This window comes from Sinocyclocheilus anshuiensis, unplaced genomic scaffold (assembly GCF_001515605.1).
Source record: "Sinocyclocheilus anshuiensis isolate Anshui unplaced genomic scaffold, SAMN03320099.WGS_v1.1 scaffold536, whole genome shotgun sequence".
Classification (NCBI taxonomy): Eukaryota; Metazoa; Chordata; class Actinopteri; order Cypriniformes; family Cyprinidae; genus Sinocyclocheilus; species Sinocyclocheilus anshuiensis.
The window spans coordinates 1454433-1471447 of NW_015557179.1; the positions used below are offsets into that span (position 1 = coordinate 1454433).

The window sequence follows — 17015 nt, forward strand, 5'->3', positions numbered from 1 at the left end:
GACAATTTTTTATATAACTCCGACTGGATTCGTCTGAAAGAAGAAAGTCATATACACCTAGGATGCCTTGAGGGTGAGCAATTCATGGGCTAATTTTCATTTTTGGGTGAACTAACCCTTTCATAAGTGGAAGTGTTTTACATTTAATAAAAACTATGTAATAAAGTATAAAATAAATTATCTGTCTTTTTTTTTTCTTTTGTCCTGCACAGCAGGATAGTTAGCCTTAGTCCGGGAATCGAGGACCTGACAATTCCTCAATGTTTATTAAACTGTTTGTTCTCTAAAAGCTTTTTTTTTTTTTTCTAAAATTAATATACCTGTGATATGCTGTACATCATCACTATATAACATATGATCGCTGTAGTCCCTCTATTCAGAGTTTGCTGAACTGATGTTGCTATAGATTTCATATGCCGGCTGTTTCACAATCTTTAATCATGTCTGAGAAGTTGCCCCTCTGTGCTGGGAGAGTGCTCTTTGGTCTTTGAGAGGCTTTTATTCTGCATGACAGTCTCATACCATGTCCCCAAAAGTTATAGAGTGTGTGACGTCACGTGCACTACCGCCGGTGGCAATAGATAACGGTTGATGCGGTTGTCACGGCGACCATCACAGCCCTACTGTGCAATGATGAAGTTTCCTGACATCCAGACTGAACAGCGTTTTCTCGACATGTTTCCGTGTTGTTGTTGCTCAGCAATGGCATGGACGCAATGTTGTCTGGGGGTTTGGCAAAAGGAGAGTGGGACTGTGGGCAGTGCTCGGGGTGGTGACTGAAGGCGGTGACTGAGTAGTTCTGACGGCACCTTTTTACGGAAGTCACAACGGTTCGTGAAAAATCACAGCTACTTTATGCAGGTTGTGTGCATTTGACTGTGGATTGACTGTTTTGAAACTTATATGGTAGTTACATAGCACCTACACCTCAGTTATCATGGAAAAAGGACATTTCAGTTTTGACAATATGGGATCTTTAATTTAATTTAAACAGTAATTTATTCCTGTGGTGGCAAAGCTGAATTTTCAGAAGACATTATCCCAGCTTTCAGTCAAAATAACAGCATTTATTTAAAATATATCTTTTGTAACATTATAAATGTCTTTACTGCAACATTTAATGCAACAATTTAATGCATCCTTACTGAATGCAAGTATTAATTTCCTTCAAACAAAAATCTTACTGATCCTAAACTTCTGAACAGTAGTGTATAACATATAGCACCTTTAAAACTCAGCATAATTAACAACTAAATCTTATCTAAATCTCAGTTATGTTCATAATTAAATTTTGTGTTTCAACACACATCCAACTGGTTTCATCAGCTGAAGTAATGTCAAAAGGAAAAGTTCAAGTCTAATTTCTTCGGACTAAAATTCTGCATCCCGTAATGTTTTAATCATGACGCTTCTCCGAGCATCAGGTGAGTCAACACTCTTGTGTAAACAGTAGACAACAATGCCTGAAATTGTGGACATCTAAGGAACACACTCTGATCACAAAATTGGACTGCCTCCAAGCCATTATACTCCTAATGGTTTGGAGTTTTTAATGAGTTTAGTGTTGAAACTTTCTCAGCATTTGTACTGCACAGGCTAGTGAGTGATTGTTTACATATGCCGCTCAGCCAAACAGCTGTTATTAGGCGGATGTTGATAGCAGCTTTTATTTATTTTTCATTTACTGGCTTGGTAGGGAGGAACACCATTAAAATTACAGATTTTTTGATGAACTGCTGCTTTTCTAATGCATTATCCAGACAGCACCATGGCAGAAGATGACAGTTTTCTAAAGCTGGCTATTGACGTGCTAAATTATTAACTAGTGGTTTTTGATGCGTTTAAGGAAGGAGGGAATTCTTTTTACAGTTGTTTTGGAAAGCACTAATGAAGCAGGTGGTGTAACGGTTATGAACGATTGTTTTTTACATTAACTGTACATACTGTAGGCTAAAGCAGACTTGCTTTCCTAACGTTCTGTTTGACCACAGGATACACACACACACACACACCAGTTGCTTTACACCGCAATCGTGTCTCACCTGTCGCTCACCCCAGCTTTGACAAAAACACGTTATGATGGGAAATCATTACCATCTGAGTGGGCTCACTTGCCCCACTGGCTTCTCAAAAATGAGCCTTATATGGGAACGTACACTTTCCCTTTCCCAAATCTGATCTTTCTGTAACATCCCAGACCAGACCAGTTTAGATAAGCAAAACCTAAAAAGATGGTCCAGGTTGGTTTATGTTTATCAGTGCGTCTCTTGCAGGTTAAGAAACCTGGTGAACACCAGCATCCAGAACCCAAAATGTGTGACCAGTAAAGGCCTGTTCAAACCAAAGATAGTAGCTATAACTATGAAGTTTTAATAACCTTTATTAAATTACATGAGAATAGAGAACTCCATAACAATAACGACACTGAGGAATGACTTTGTGTGATTGGGCCTCAATGCTCCTGTTTAACAATTAAACTCAAAATCATCTCACATTCCTGCCATCCTTCCCAGCTCTTCTTCACCTATGCCCCACTGTCATCTTTGCAGTTTGTCTAGTTTCTAAGCCGTGACATTTCGTAACTATTCTTGGGTTTCCCGTGACAGAGAGTGACAACAAACCATGGCAGCTTGGCTTAATAATCATAAAATCTCCTGTTCAAACATTTGCCCTTGTCTCATCATCAGTTTGGCCTTTATCCCAACTAGCCGTGGTTTGAGCTGATCCTGTGACCGCTGCCCTGGAGTGCAGGGACTGACAGGAGGGTCAGGAGGAACGTGGAGTGAGGAGAGTGTTTGGAGACTTACCCAGCCAGCTCCTGTTCAGATACACTGACACAAACACAGGCGGTACGGTGAAGAAGTCCACCACTGAGTTCACCTCCAACCAGAACCACAGCTTATCATTGGCTGCTATGAACTGGAAGAAGATGAAAAGAAAAAATATATATATTACATCATTTTAAAGGGCAGGGCTCCAGACTAACATTTCAGAGCAGTGGCACCAGCGCCACTAAGTTCTACAGATGGTGGCGCCAGGAGCAGATTTGGTTGCGCTGGGGGTGGTGTGCGGGAGTGTCAAAATATAGATAATTTAATCATAAAATTACTATTGTTTTGCATTAATAAGTACAGTTACTAATAATATTACATGTTCATTTCTTGTTTATTTTTCTTTTGTTTATTGTTTATACAGATTTGACAGTAAAGCCACACACACACCAGTTGCTTTACACCGCAATCGTGTCTCACCTGTCGCTCACCCCAGCTTTGACAAAAACACGTTATGATGGGAAATCATTACCATCTGAGTGGGCTCACTTGCCCCACTGGCTTCTCAAAAATGAGCCTTATATGGGAACGTACACTTTCCCTTTCCCAAATCTGATCTTTCTGTAACATCCCAGACCAGACCAGTTTAGATAAGCAAAACCTAAAAAGATGGTCCAGGTTGGTTTATGTTTATCAGTGCGTCTCTTGCAGGTTAAGAAACCTGGTGAACACCAGCATCCAGAACCCAAAATGTGTGACCAGTAAAGGCCTGTTCAAACCAAAGATAGTAGCTATAACTATGAAGTTTTAATAACCTTTATTAAATTACATGAGAATAGAGAACTCCATAACAATAACGACACTGAGGAATGACTTTGTGTGATTGGGCCTCAATGCTCCTGTTTAACAATTAAACTCAAAATCATCTCACATTCCTGCCATCCTTCCCAGCTCTTCTTCACCTATGCCCCACTGTCATCTTTGCAGTTTGTCTAGTTTCTAAGCCGTGACATTTCGTAACTATTCTTGGGTTTCCCGTGACAGAGAGTGACAACAAACCATGGCAGCTTGGCTTAATAATCATAAAATCTCCTGTTCAAACATTTGCCCTTGTCTCATCATCAGTTTGGCCTTTATCCCAACTAGCCGTGGTTTGAGCTGATCCTGTGACCGCTGCCCTGGAGTGCAGGGACTGACAGGAGGGTCAGGAGGAACGTGGAGTGAGGAGAGTGTTTGGAGACTTACCCAGCCAGCTCCTGTTCAGATACACTGACACAAACACAGGCGGTACGGTGAAGAAGTCCACCACTGAGTTCACCTCCAACCAGAACCACAGCTTATCATTGGCTGCTATGAACTGGAAGAAGATGAAAAGAAAAAATATATATATTACATAATTTTAAAGGGCAGGGCTCCAGACTAACATTTCAGAGCAGTGGCACCAGCGCCACTAAGTTCTACAGATGGTGGCGCCAGGAGCAGATTTGGTTGCGCTGGGGGTGGTGTGCGGGAGTGTCAAAATATAGCTATGTGTGATTTAATAGCAAATTGAAGAAAAGTTTGTTTTTCAAGGCACTTTGCCACTTTTCTTCATACACAAAAAAGTGTAAAATTCGGACAAAATCTGATTTCTTGATGATTTGATATTTTATAATAGTGATGTTATAATTTCAAAATATAGAGAAAAAGTAGAAATTAATGATTAATAAGCCATTTATTAATTACTTATTTTACATAAGTGTTTGTTTACCACAAAGTATATTTTGGTTATCCCATTAAAAATAACATTCAAACTGGATCGTTTTAGAGCTTTAAAGTGCTGGAAATAGTTGTGTGAAATGCTTGAAAGTCATTGAAAAGTGCTTGAATTTCTCTCTCAAGAGGTTGTAAAAACACTGAAATGAATGATGTAATGCATTCGATTATTTCTACCACAACACCATGGTTACAGTTAGCGTTATCGCTTCTGGTTTCCTGACGTATGTCAGCGCTGTTTATAACCGAGAATTCTGTGCAGAATTTGAATAATTCTCACTAGATCTCGCAGCAACCTTATCATTGTGCGGCGAATTAAAACGCTTCTCACTGGATCTCGCAGCACTGTTGCATCCGTGCAGTAACAGTGTCGCGAAATCAACTTTGGCTCCCAAGTAAAGCTGTTCTGAGCTCGGGCAAGTTTGTTTGCATCACGGTGCGAGCTGATGAACAGTCCGCACTGCCTAGCTGAAAGTAGCGCGGTTTAGTTTCGCTTTCGTTTCGTTTGCCGTTTGATGTTTCTCAAATGCAACAGAAATGGCAGCGCTTATGAGCTGGACAACGCGGTGCGAGTAAAGCTGTTCTGAGCTCGGGCAAGTTTACTTGCATCACGGTGCGAGCTGATGAACAGTCCGCACTGCCTAGCTGAAAGTAGCGCGGTTTAGTTTCGCTTTCGTTTCGTTTGCCGTTTGATGTTTCTCAAATGCAACAGAAATGGCAGCGCTTATGAGCTGGACAACGCGGTGGTCGCAGTCTGGAGCCCTGAAGGGGATCACATTTTAGTAAGAAGAATGAACAATTAAGATGAATGAACATTAGAATGAACAATTAGTAGTCAAACATTAACAGTTTTGGGGCCAAAACACAATATTGAGTGTACAGAATGTGGTAAATAGATGTTAAATATGAAAGTTAAATATATGTACTTACGCGCAGGCCAAAGTAGAGTAAGAAGAACACGTTGAATGCCATGTCAATTTGCAATGTGAAGTCTTTGTAGAAATTCTGACAAGATTCTATAGGACTATGGAGAGAGAAAAATAAATAAATGTTAATTTAATTGAAAACAAATTCATTTGTTTGGCCTGAAAATATTGTCAATATGCAATCTTAATCTTAATGGTCCTAAAACAGGCTTAATTTTCTTCATGCAAAATATTTTTTTTATTTTCTTCTGATTTTAAAGTGACATTTAACCTAGGCATTTTTTTTTTGTGAGATGCACCCTATAACACATTATATAAATATGCATATATGGTATAAAACCCAGCCTTATCAAACTTGCCTTTTTGGAGATTTTACTTTTCTGCACCAATTTCCGGGCTATATATTTAAATGTCTTATATAGCCTACATAAAAGTCCACATGTAGAATACGATATTCATTTGCATTACAATTATATCCAAACCTCGCATACAATAATTTATTTACATAGTGTGTTATTTGTACATTTGGTTATATCTATATACATTGGTTCTGTACTCTAATTTCTGTATTAAATCTTATTTAATAACACTTCTTGATGTTCATAGTGTTTTGAATCAGTACACATTGAAAACACAAAATAGTTTATAACTGTTACAATTATTCACAGAAAAACAAATTAAAGTAATGAATGAATTATAATGCATTAAATACCATTTTAAAATATATATCTCAATGAATCATAGCAAGTGTTCAAAACAGGTCTAATATTTCTCCCTCTGGTATGAGACGACAGTCACGACATCAGGAAAAGTCGACTGCATGCTTGAGGACTGTCTTAAAGCGCCAGGTGTCTTTATCCATTAGTAAAAATCTTAAAATACATAAAACCATTGCTGAATTATTCAATACATCTGGGATGGTTAAATCAAGTTTTGAATGATTCAATTAATTAAAAGGCTTAATTTCATAATAAGCCAGAAGCCTTTGAGCTGAGGTTAATGTGGTGACATTGTCATTGATCTCGTGTAGGAAGTTATTTGGAGACCAGCCCTTGAATTGAACAGACATAAATAACACAAAACGGGTGAAATAAGGCAACAGAAGCCCATAATGCAAGTTTAACTAGCTGCTTTCGGCCTTAATGGTCAGGAAGAGCTTTCTATCATGTTACAATTAGCCGTGTCTCAAAATGCACGACCGTCAACATGTGTACACTGTGAAACACAAAGCATCTGATCCTTGAGCTCAATGTCTCTTCACACTCCGCAATTACAAGAGATCTCCTGCCATGTGGCATCCATGCAGAAAGTATCCCTGCTCAGAAATCTTTAACAGCTTCCTCCTTAAGCCACCTTAAGGCCTCAATGTCATTCTCCAGCAAGATCCTTGACTGCCTCGGCCTTGAGACAACACTTTCCCAGTTGTGAGCTGCTCTGAGGTCTGCAAAGAGCATGCTATGCCAACTAATAATGGGGTAAACAGCGCTCAGGTGCCACTGAGCTTTTAACTTACACTAGGTGGCCTCAGCTCCTAATCGAGCGCCTGTGGAGGACGTACAGCAATGTCATTGCGCACAGATCTATGCCGCCCTGAGGGACGCACGCACTGGGCTATTTCTGGCCCGTTATGTTTCTTCTTCATCATCTTTTACAAAGAAGTGCCACTGTGGCACTCATTCATAAAGGGCACAGAAATGAATGTGCATCCTGAAAACCGCCCTGGGATGGTTGTCCCATGTGTTTATGGGCCAAAACATCCCATTATGTGATAAACAATCAACATCTTTAATAGCTATCAGTGCACTAGAGCTCTGCCTAAGGCAAGACACTACAAAAATATAGAAAAATACAGTTTTTTATGCACTTGTTAATTGAGATTTTGTGCTAATTGGCTTTTCATAACTATTTTCTTTTTCTTTTTTTTCAGACTACTGGAATATTTTTCTGAGTCAGAAATCTACACTTGCAAAAATTAAAATTACAGTTTTATTCCTATTTATATTCTGAAGATTTTGTCTTAATATTTCATTTCTCTAATTTGAAAAAAATTACATTTTACTCCTAAAACAGTTTTTTTTTTAATGAATTTATTATTATTATTATTATTATTATTATTTAAATTACAGTTTTATTCCTATTTATATTCTGAAGATTTTGTCTTCATATTTCATTTCTCTAATTTAAAAAAAATTACATTTTACTCCTAAAACAGTTTTTTTTTTAATGAATTTATTATTATTATTATTATTATTATTATTATTTTGGCTGTTGATCGTATTTTCTGATTTATGGAGTGATAATGACTTTTGATAATTAAAAATCCCTTCTGTAAAACCATTTGAAAAAGTCAACAAAATGAAACAAGAACCTAGCTTTTTCCAATGCTCAGATTTTTGTTTAATCAGCTAATGCCTTATTTGCATATTCAAACATAACATTTCAGAAAACTTAATACAAAGATGTTTGCAATTCTTAATGTAATAAAACAATTGAGGAAGCATGGTGATATACAGTATATATATATATATATATATATATACACTGAACAAAATTATAAACGCAACACTTTTGTTTTTGCCCCCATTTTTCATGAGCTGAACTCAAAGATCTAATACTTTTTCTATGTACACATTTAGTAACAGTCTAAATGTAGTATTGTTATAATTGCCTTATTAAATGTAAGAATTTGACTCAAAAGATGATGGACACTTTTAGTAAAAATTTATTTATAAAGGTAAAAATGCCCATAAAAGGTAAAAATCAATCTAAACTTATTGGAAAAGATTAATTTCTATCACTGCTGTGAACCGACCACACAGAATATGAAGAATATCAAAAACTTTAGGAGTCAGCTGTCCACGGTATCCTTAAGATATCAGCACGATAACACACTCAGCAAAATACTGTCTAATTATCTTTATCAATAAAATCCCAGAAAATATTGAGATATAATTTTTTTGTCAATATCGCACACCCCTAGTACTGACACAAAATGATTTGCAACGGTCACTTTGTCACGCCCAGTGTAGACAGCCTCAAGCTGTTGGTTTATTTCTGGGTTTTTTTGGCTGGTAGAAGTTATGAATGGCCGGTAACTTAAAAATTTAGTAGCCAAATTGGCTGGTGAGTAAAAAAGTTAATTTCAATCCCTGCATATAAATATTAAACATAAAACATTATATAAATCAAAATGGTTGAAATTTATTATATAAAACATAAATATAGAATAAAATAAAAAAACATCTATGAACTTTTTGATCAATGAAACAAATCACTGAATCGGAGCCATGAAATGATTCACAGAACTGATTCAAATCCTCAGTTTTTGCTACCGATCAATATTAAAACATCTGTCTTAATGTTCTTATACTTACAAGTCATAAGACAAGGAAAGATGACACATTCTGTAGTAGCCAAATAAAAAGAACAATCAATTTGTCAAACACAATTTTGCTTAATATTATAGTGCCACAGAATCATCATGAATAGAGTGTTAAAGGGGTCATATGATGCTGCTAAAAAGAACAGTATTTTGTATATTTGGTGTAATGAAATGTGTTTATGCGGTTTAAGGTTCAAAAAACACATTATTTTCCACATACCAAGAGCTTGTAACAGTCCAAAGAGAAAGGAAAAATTTAAATCGCATCATATGACCCGTTTAATATTCAAAATGTAACCCAGGTCTGAGAGATCAAAAGGTGAGAAATCTTAAGATATCAAACTAAGCCATTACAGGTGAAGCCTGGTATTAAAATGAGTTGATATTTCATCAGCTGCTGTAATGCATTTTTAGAGGTGTATATGACATTGAATTCTGATACTGAATATCAGACACAGGCAAGCATCGCAGTCTTGGAGAACATGACCTGCCAATGTCTCACTTTCTCCTCCTCCTCTCTCTCTAAAGAACAGGCTGCTGGTGTGTGGGAGATTTTCAAAGTGTAGGGACGCTGCACTAAAATTAAACAGGGTGGATTATTCATCCCTGCAATGCAGTGCCAGGATGTTTATTTCTGTGGCTTCTCAGTGAACGGGCTGTGTTTCCCTGCCCTTTCACAGCATAGTGCCCTAAAGCTTTTCCAGGTTAATACAGTTCAGCCTAAAAGCTGTATGTAGAAGCATCCATTCATCTAACCAGCTTCAAAAGCAAGTCATTTTTCTGACCTTACTGCATTAATAATTCATTAAGCCATGTCTCTTTGCTCGTTAATCAGTGCTGGGATTGAGCATTCAGTACTGTTAGGCTCTGGCATTGCGATATGTAACTGCGCTGATCACCCAAAATGTCATAAGTGGGACACAAAATAAAGGCATCCCTTGAAGAAGAGCTTCCCCTGTTGTTGCCCTACATATTTCTTGCTTCAATGTTCAGCCCTAAAAAAAGACACTGTGGTCTAGGGGGAAAGCACAGACTGCTCCCATTAACAATATGACAATGAAACTACAATGTTAAGAAGTTTTTAACAAAAATACAACAGCACGAATATATGATGTATTTTTACTTGATCCTCACGAAAATGTACTTAACTAGAGCAACAGCGGTGCTTCCCTGTGCAAAACTCACCTTCATGATGCTATGGGTGCCAGGGCATGATTTGGTTCCTAAGGTCTTCTGAGTGTTTGATAGCTCATTGCTAGGTGGTTGCTAGAATCAGGGTTTCCCATACATTGACTTATTTGTGGCGGCCCGCCACAATATCAACACTGACCGCCACAAATAGATTTTCCAAAATGCTTTGACTTCGTTGAATAAACATGAGCACTGCACACTGAACAAAACATGAGCACTGCACACTTCAAAACTTCATCAAAACGGCACGGGTGCTTTTATATAAATGTATCTTTTTTGAAGGTAACCGATTGTCTTCAGAAAAGTTTTGATGTCATTTTCATTTAATCTTTCATATCACGAATATATGATGTATTTTTACTTGATCCTCACGAAAATGTACTTAACTAGAGCAACAGCGGTGCTTCCCTGTGCAAAACTCACCTTCATGATGCTATGGGTGCCAGGGCATGATTTGGTTCCTAAGGTCTTCTGAGTGTTTGATAGCTCATTGCTAGGTGGTTGCTAGAATCAGGGTTTCCCATACATTGACTTATTTGTGGCGGCCCGCCACAATATCAACACTGACCGCCACAAATAGATTTTCCAAAATGCTTTGACTTCGTTGAATAAACATGAGCACTGCACACTGAACAAAACATGAGCACTGCACACTTCAAAACTTCATCAAAACGGCACGGGTGCTTTTATATAAATGTATCTTTTTTGAAGGTAACCGATTGTCTTCAGAAAAGTTTTGATGTCATTTTCATTTAATCTTTCATATAATGCCTGATAAAGTAGCGTTCATTAGCGCAGCGCTGCTTTGATTACAGCTGTTACCGGGGAAACCGCTGTTTCTGCTGCTCTTAAAGCGCCTCCTGCTGGCAGAGAATGAATTTGCACTTTCAAAAGCTCGTCTGCTGTTTTATATTTACATTATATACATATATATTTCCCCCAGGGGAAGTGCCGCCACACATAGAGTGTAAGTCTGTGGGAAACACTGTAGAATGATCTGGGAGGTTGATACAGTGTTGACAGGTGGTTGTTAAGGATGTTCTGGGTGGTTAATATAGTGTTGATACGTAGTTCTAAGATGTTCTGAGTTGTTCATAGGTCCAATATTTGTCAAGTTTTAAGTGTTTGCACAAGTCTAGACAATAAGTCACATGATTTGAGGTATCATTCCATTTTGATGCACAAACAGTGTGATGAGTTTCATGCTAAATTTTAATACACTTGTCCCTAAGTATTTGAATGTGCCACAGCAAACTCCACTAATAATATACCAGAGCAAAAGGCACAGACATTGTGCTATACAGTAGGTTCATTACAACTGGCTTCTTTCAACACAGTCATGCAACAAAACACTACGTCTCCACTGAAGAGTCTTTTCACTCCACTTCTCAACTGGATCAGTTCAACCAGCTAAATTTTAATACACTTGTCCCTAAGTATTTGAATGTGCAATAATAAAAGTGATGCTTGCCACAGCAAACTCCACTAATAATATACCAGAGCAAAAGGCACAGACATTGTGCTATACAGTAGGTCCATTACAACTGGCTTCTTTCAACACAGTCATGCAACAAAACACTACGTCTCCACTGAAGAGTCTTTTCACTCCACTTCTCAACTGGATCAGTTCAACCAAAAAAAATGGTGCCCTGAAAAGTGACTCCTTACACAAAAGGAGGATTATCCAGAGAAACTCAGGGGATTGTGCTCGGTGGCCACTAGAGTGAGCTGTGCATCCACAGTGTTGAGTGAAGTGCCCCCCTGAAAGCCAGACGTGTGCACTGAGGCGATGAAAAAAGACCCCCCACCACTCCTGTCTGCAATTGCTGCTTTCACCCTTCATCAAATTTTGAGTTACCTTAGGGAGTAACCATCAGCTCAGAATCACTCAAAATGTCCCACTTTAGATGTCTACTGATGGCTTTTTAACGGACGATTACGTTGTCTATTTGAGAGATGCATTCAATGTGCCGATGTTCCCTGTTTACATGTGCGAGAGAGGCCAAATCAAGAGAAAGACGTGTGGTTTGTTCCAGACATTCTTGAACAGTTGTGATAATTAGCAGCATAAATGAGTCGTAAGAGTTGTCAGCAGATGATCCATTATTGGGACCATTAACGCTGGAGTCACGCGGTACAGCAGGTCAAATGAGGAGCTTGCGAGGGTGAGAACCTGCGTGTCAGTTGCACACATCTCTCTGGTGAGGACAGCAGCAGCGGAGGTTTCAGCTGCCAGGACTTCAGGCGGTAACTCTAGAGCCAAATGCGATGTAGATCATTAAGAGCACATCACAGCACCCACCGCCACCATCACAACCTAATCTGGAACTGAACCGGGTGGGAAAGACACAGACCACTAACAAAACACACACACACACACACACACCAACAAGTTCAAGTTTTCTATCTGTACCAGGGGTTTTGAAAACTAGATGTTTAAAAAAAAAATTAAATAGGCCTATAATACATATTATTGTACCATTTTATTGTAGGCTAAATAAAGAACTTTTTTCTTTATTTAGAAAAAAAAAAGTTTTGCATGTCCTTCAGAAGCAAAGCACTTGCAATTTTTACTAAAAGAACATGCATGAATGAGAACATATAGTGTGGGACTTACTTGATGTTAAAATAGTTATTAATCCTAATAAGCCACAAAAAAAGATCTCAATGCATTACTCGCACTGACTGACAAATACCTGAAGCGCACAAAGAAAGACACTTCTCTCAGACAGCATGCAATCCCGAATCCCGAGTGAACGGCCAGATATACAAATAATTACAGTATTTCAAAATATATCTTGGCATGTATTCATGCAAACATAGTCAGTTATGTCTTAATTGAATGTTTGGGGAACAGCTGAGGAAAAACATCAATATATATATATATAACAATATATTAGATCCGTGCATTATAAACCTGCTGCCATCTGTGTCTAATATCAATCAAACAATAAAAGAAAAGTGTGAATCACTCACTGCTCTTGACTGAGCAATTTTTGTAGCTTTAACAATAATCAGTTTATGTAGAAAACAGTGAATCACAAAAAAAAAAAAAACTTTAGCGGGGTTTTCACAGACAGGGTCACATTATTCTTTTGTGTTCCACAGAAGAAAGTTCTCCTTTTATACTTTTATCCCTATCTCAAATATCCATTTAATTTCAACCAGAGCTAAAGTTTACAGGATAAAGTTTAAATGTTAAATATTTACTGTCCACATTAAAACTCAATTAAATGAAACTAAAACAATGTATAAATATATAAATCTTTACAACAATTATGATAATTACACTATATAAATAACGTAAAAATGTGATTAAAAATCTGTATGTCTATACTACTATTTAAAATTCTGTGGTCTAAACTGCGGTCAAAACAGATAATAAAGGCAGTTATATCACAATTATCACAATTCTATTTCAAATAAATGCTGTTATTTTGAACTTTTATCACTGTTTTCACAAAAATATTAAGCAGAACAACTGTCTTTAACATTGATAATAATAAGAAATGTTTCTTGAGCAGCAAATCCACATAATTAGAATGATTTCTGAAGGATCATGACACTGAAGACTGGAGAACCGATTGCTGACAATTCAGCTTTACATTACAGGAATAAATGACTTCTTAAAATATATTCAAATAGAAGGAAAAACGGTAACACTTTATTTTAAGGACCAATTCTCACTATTAACTAGCTGCTTATTAGCATGCATATTACTAACATATTGTCTGTTTATTAGTACTTATTCTGCATGACCATATTTTAGATCCCTTAATCCTACCCCACACCTAAACTTAGCAACTACCTTACTAACTATTAATAAGCAGCAAATTAGGAGTTTGTTCAGGGAGAACTCTTAGTTAATAGTGAAAGTGTGTTCCCTAATCTAAAGAGTTATTTTAAAAAAAGTTATTTTAAATATTTAAAAACTTACATAACATTACATCACATACATAATAATATTACTGTTTTTATTGTATTTTTGTGTGAGCATAAGAGAATACTTTCAAAAATCTTACCGACCCCAAACTTACGGATGGTACTGTAAATATGTTAATGGACTTGCAAAGTGCCACAGCAAACTCCACTAATAATATACCAGAGCAAAAGGCACAGACATTGTGCTATACAGTAGGTCCATTACAACTGGCTTCTTTCAACACAGTCATGCAACAAAACACTACGTCTCCACTGAAGAGTCTTTTCACTCCACTTCTCAACTGGATCAGTTCAACCAAAAAAAATGGTGCCCTGAAAAGTGACTCCTTACACAAAAGGAGGATTATCCAGAGAAACTCAGGGGATTGTGCTCGGTGGCCACTAGAGTGAGCTGTGCATCCACAGTGTTGAGTGAAGTGCCCCCCTGAAAGCCAGACGTGTGCACTGAGGCGATGAAAAAAGACCCCCCACCACTCCTGTCTGCAATTGCTGCTTTCACCCTTCATCAAATTTTGAGTTACCTTAGGGAGTAACCATCAGCTCAGAATCACTCAAAATGTCCCACTTTAGATGTCTACTGATGGCTTTTTAACGGACGATTACGTTGTCTATTTGAGAGATGCATTCAATGTGCCGATGTTCCCTGTTTACATGTGCGAGAGAGGCCAAATCAAGAGAAAGACGTGTGGTTTGTTCCAGACATTCTTGAACAGTTGTGATAATTAGCAGCATAAATGAGTCGTAAGAGTTGTCAGCAGATGATCCATTATTGGGACCATTAACGCTGGAGTCACGCGGTACAGCAGGTCAAATGAGGAGCTTGCGAGGGTGAGAACCTGCGTGTCAGTTGCACACATCTCTCTGGTGAGGACAGCAGCAGCGGAGGTTTCAGCTGCCAGGACTTCAGGCGGTAACTCTAGAGCCAAATGCGATGTAGATCATTAAGAGCACATCACAGCACCCACCGCCACCATCACAACCTAATCTGGAACTGAACCGGGTGGGAAAGACACAGACCACTAACAAAACACACACACACACACACACACCAACAAGTTCAAGTTTTCTATCTGTACCAGGGGTTTTGAAAACTAGATGTTTAAAAAAAAAATTAAATAGGCCTATAATACATATTATTGTACCGTTTTATTGTAGGCTAAATAAAGAACTTTTTTCTTTATTTAGAAAAAAAAAAGTTTTGCATGTCCTTCAGAAGCAAAGCACTTGCAATTTTTACTAAAAGAACATGCATGAATGAGAACATATAGTGTGGGACTTACTTGATGTTAAAATAGTTATTAATCCTAATAAGCCACAAAAAAAGATCTCAATGCATTACTCGCACTGACTGACAAATACCTGAAGCGCACAAAGAAAGACACTTCTCTCAGACAGCATGCAATCCCGAATCCCGAGTGAACGGCCAGATATACAAATAATTACAGTATTTCAAAATATATCTTGGCATGTATTCATGCAAACATAGTCAGTTATGTCTTAATTGAATGTTTGGGGAACAGCTGAGGAAAAACATCAATATATATATATATAACAATATATTAGATCCGTGCATTATAAACCTGCTGCCATCTGTGTCTAATATCAATCAAACAATAAAAGAAAAGTGTGAATCACTCACTGCTCTTGACTGAGCAATTTTTGTAGCTTTAACAATAATCAGTTTATGTAGAAAACAGTGAATCACAAAAAAAAAAAAAACTTTAGCGGGGTTTTCACAGACAGGGTCACATTATTCTTTTGTGTTCCACAGAAGAAAGTTCTCCTTTTATACTTTTATCCCTATCTCAAATATCCATTTAATTTCAACCAGAGCTAAAGTTTACAGGATAAAGTTTAAATGTTAAATATTTACTGTCCACATTAAAACTCAATTAAATGAAACTAAAACAATGTATAAATATATAAATCTTTACAACAATTATGATAATTACACTATATAAATAACGTAAAAATGTGATTAAAAATCTGTATGTCTATACTACTATTTAAAATTCTGTGGTCTAAACTGCGGTCAAAACAGATAATAAAGGCAGTTATATCACAATTATCACAATTCTATTTCAAATAAATGCTGTTATTTTGAACTTTTATCACTGTTTTCACAAAAATATTAAGCAGAACAACTGTCTTTAACATTGATAATAATAAGAAATGTTTCTTGATCAGCAAATCCACATAATTAGAATGATTTCTAAAGGATCATGACACTGAAGACTGGAGAAACGATTGCTGACAATTCAGCTTTACATTACAGGAATAAATGACTTCTTAAAATATATTCAAATAGAAGGAAAAACGGTAACACTTTATTTTAAGGACCAATTCTCACTATTAACTAGCCTTTTTGATGTGGAATACAGCAGAACTGACTTTTGATAATAGCAATGTTTATGTTTCAACCTCAAGTATTATTAATATAAAAAAATAATTTTTACTGTAATAATAACTAAGGCTAACATGTAATAAAGGCAAACATGTAAATGGATATGTAATATATCTCATTAAATGACACAATTCTTAATTTGTATTTTGTTGACTATTTATTTATTTTTTTAATTTTGGACAGATTCCCCCAACCACCCGCACGCTGAAACTCTGAACAAAACACACAAATGACATAGGCTTCAAATCATATTTTGTATTCCACATATTTTGTATTTTACATCAAAATTTCTTAAATATAAATTAAAATAAATAAAATTATATTGGCCATCAGCCACCCTGCTTTCCAAGATATCGGAATCAGCATTGGCTGTCAAAAAACCCATATCGGTCGACCACTACATGTGACTGGGCTTTATTTAACACTGTGGCCTCACGGCAGTAATAGGCATTTTGGTGGACTACCTACTGTAAATCATGAAGTATGTAAATTATAATTATGGTACTACATGATAACCAAAACTGGCCCGCCAGCAATAATATCTGGCCCGTGCCCGCAGCCAGATTATTTTGATAGCGGCTGGTTCTGAAATAGATGTGTCATGACAGCAACAGTTACTCACAATCAGAGTATGTGAGCGGAGC

At 37.0% G+C, this 17015-nt stretch overlaps 1 protein-coding gene across 1 annotated transcript in view; it reads right to left on the minus strand.

Moving 5' to 3' along the window:
* Nucleotides 1-17015, minus strand: part of LOC107678532 (calcium-activated potassium channel subunit alpha-1-like) — a 196880-nt gene that overhangs the window by 105875 nt on the left and 73990 nt on the right. Inside the window, exons 3-4 of the mRNA XM_016473814.1 lie at nucleotides 5457-5550; nucleotides 4017-4128 (exon numbers count right to left, since the gene is read on the minus strand). Coding sequence (XP_016329300.1) covers nucleotides 4017-4128; nucleotides 5457-5550 — 206 coding nt within the window. The remainder of the gene's footprint in view (nucleotides 1-4016; nucleotides 4129-5456; nucleotides 5551-17015) is intronic.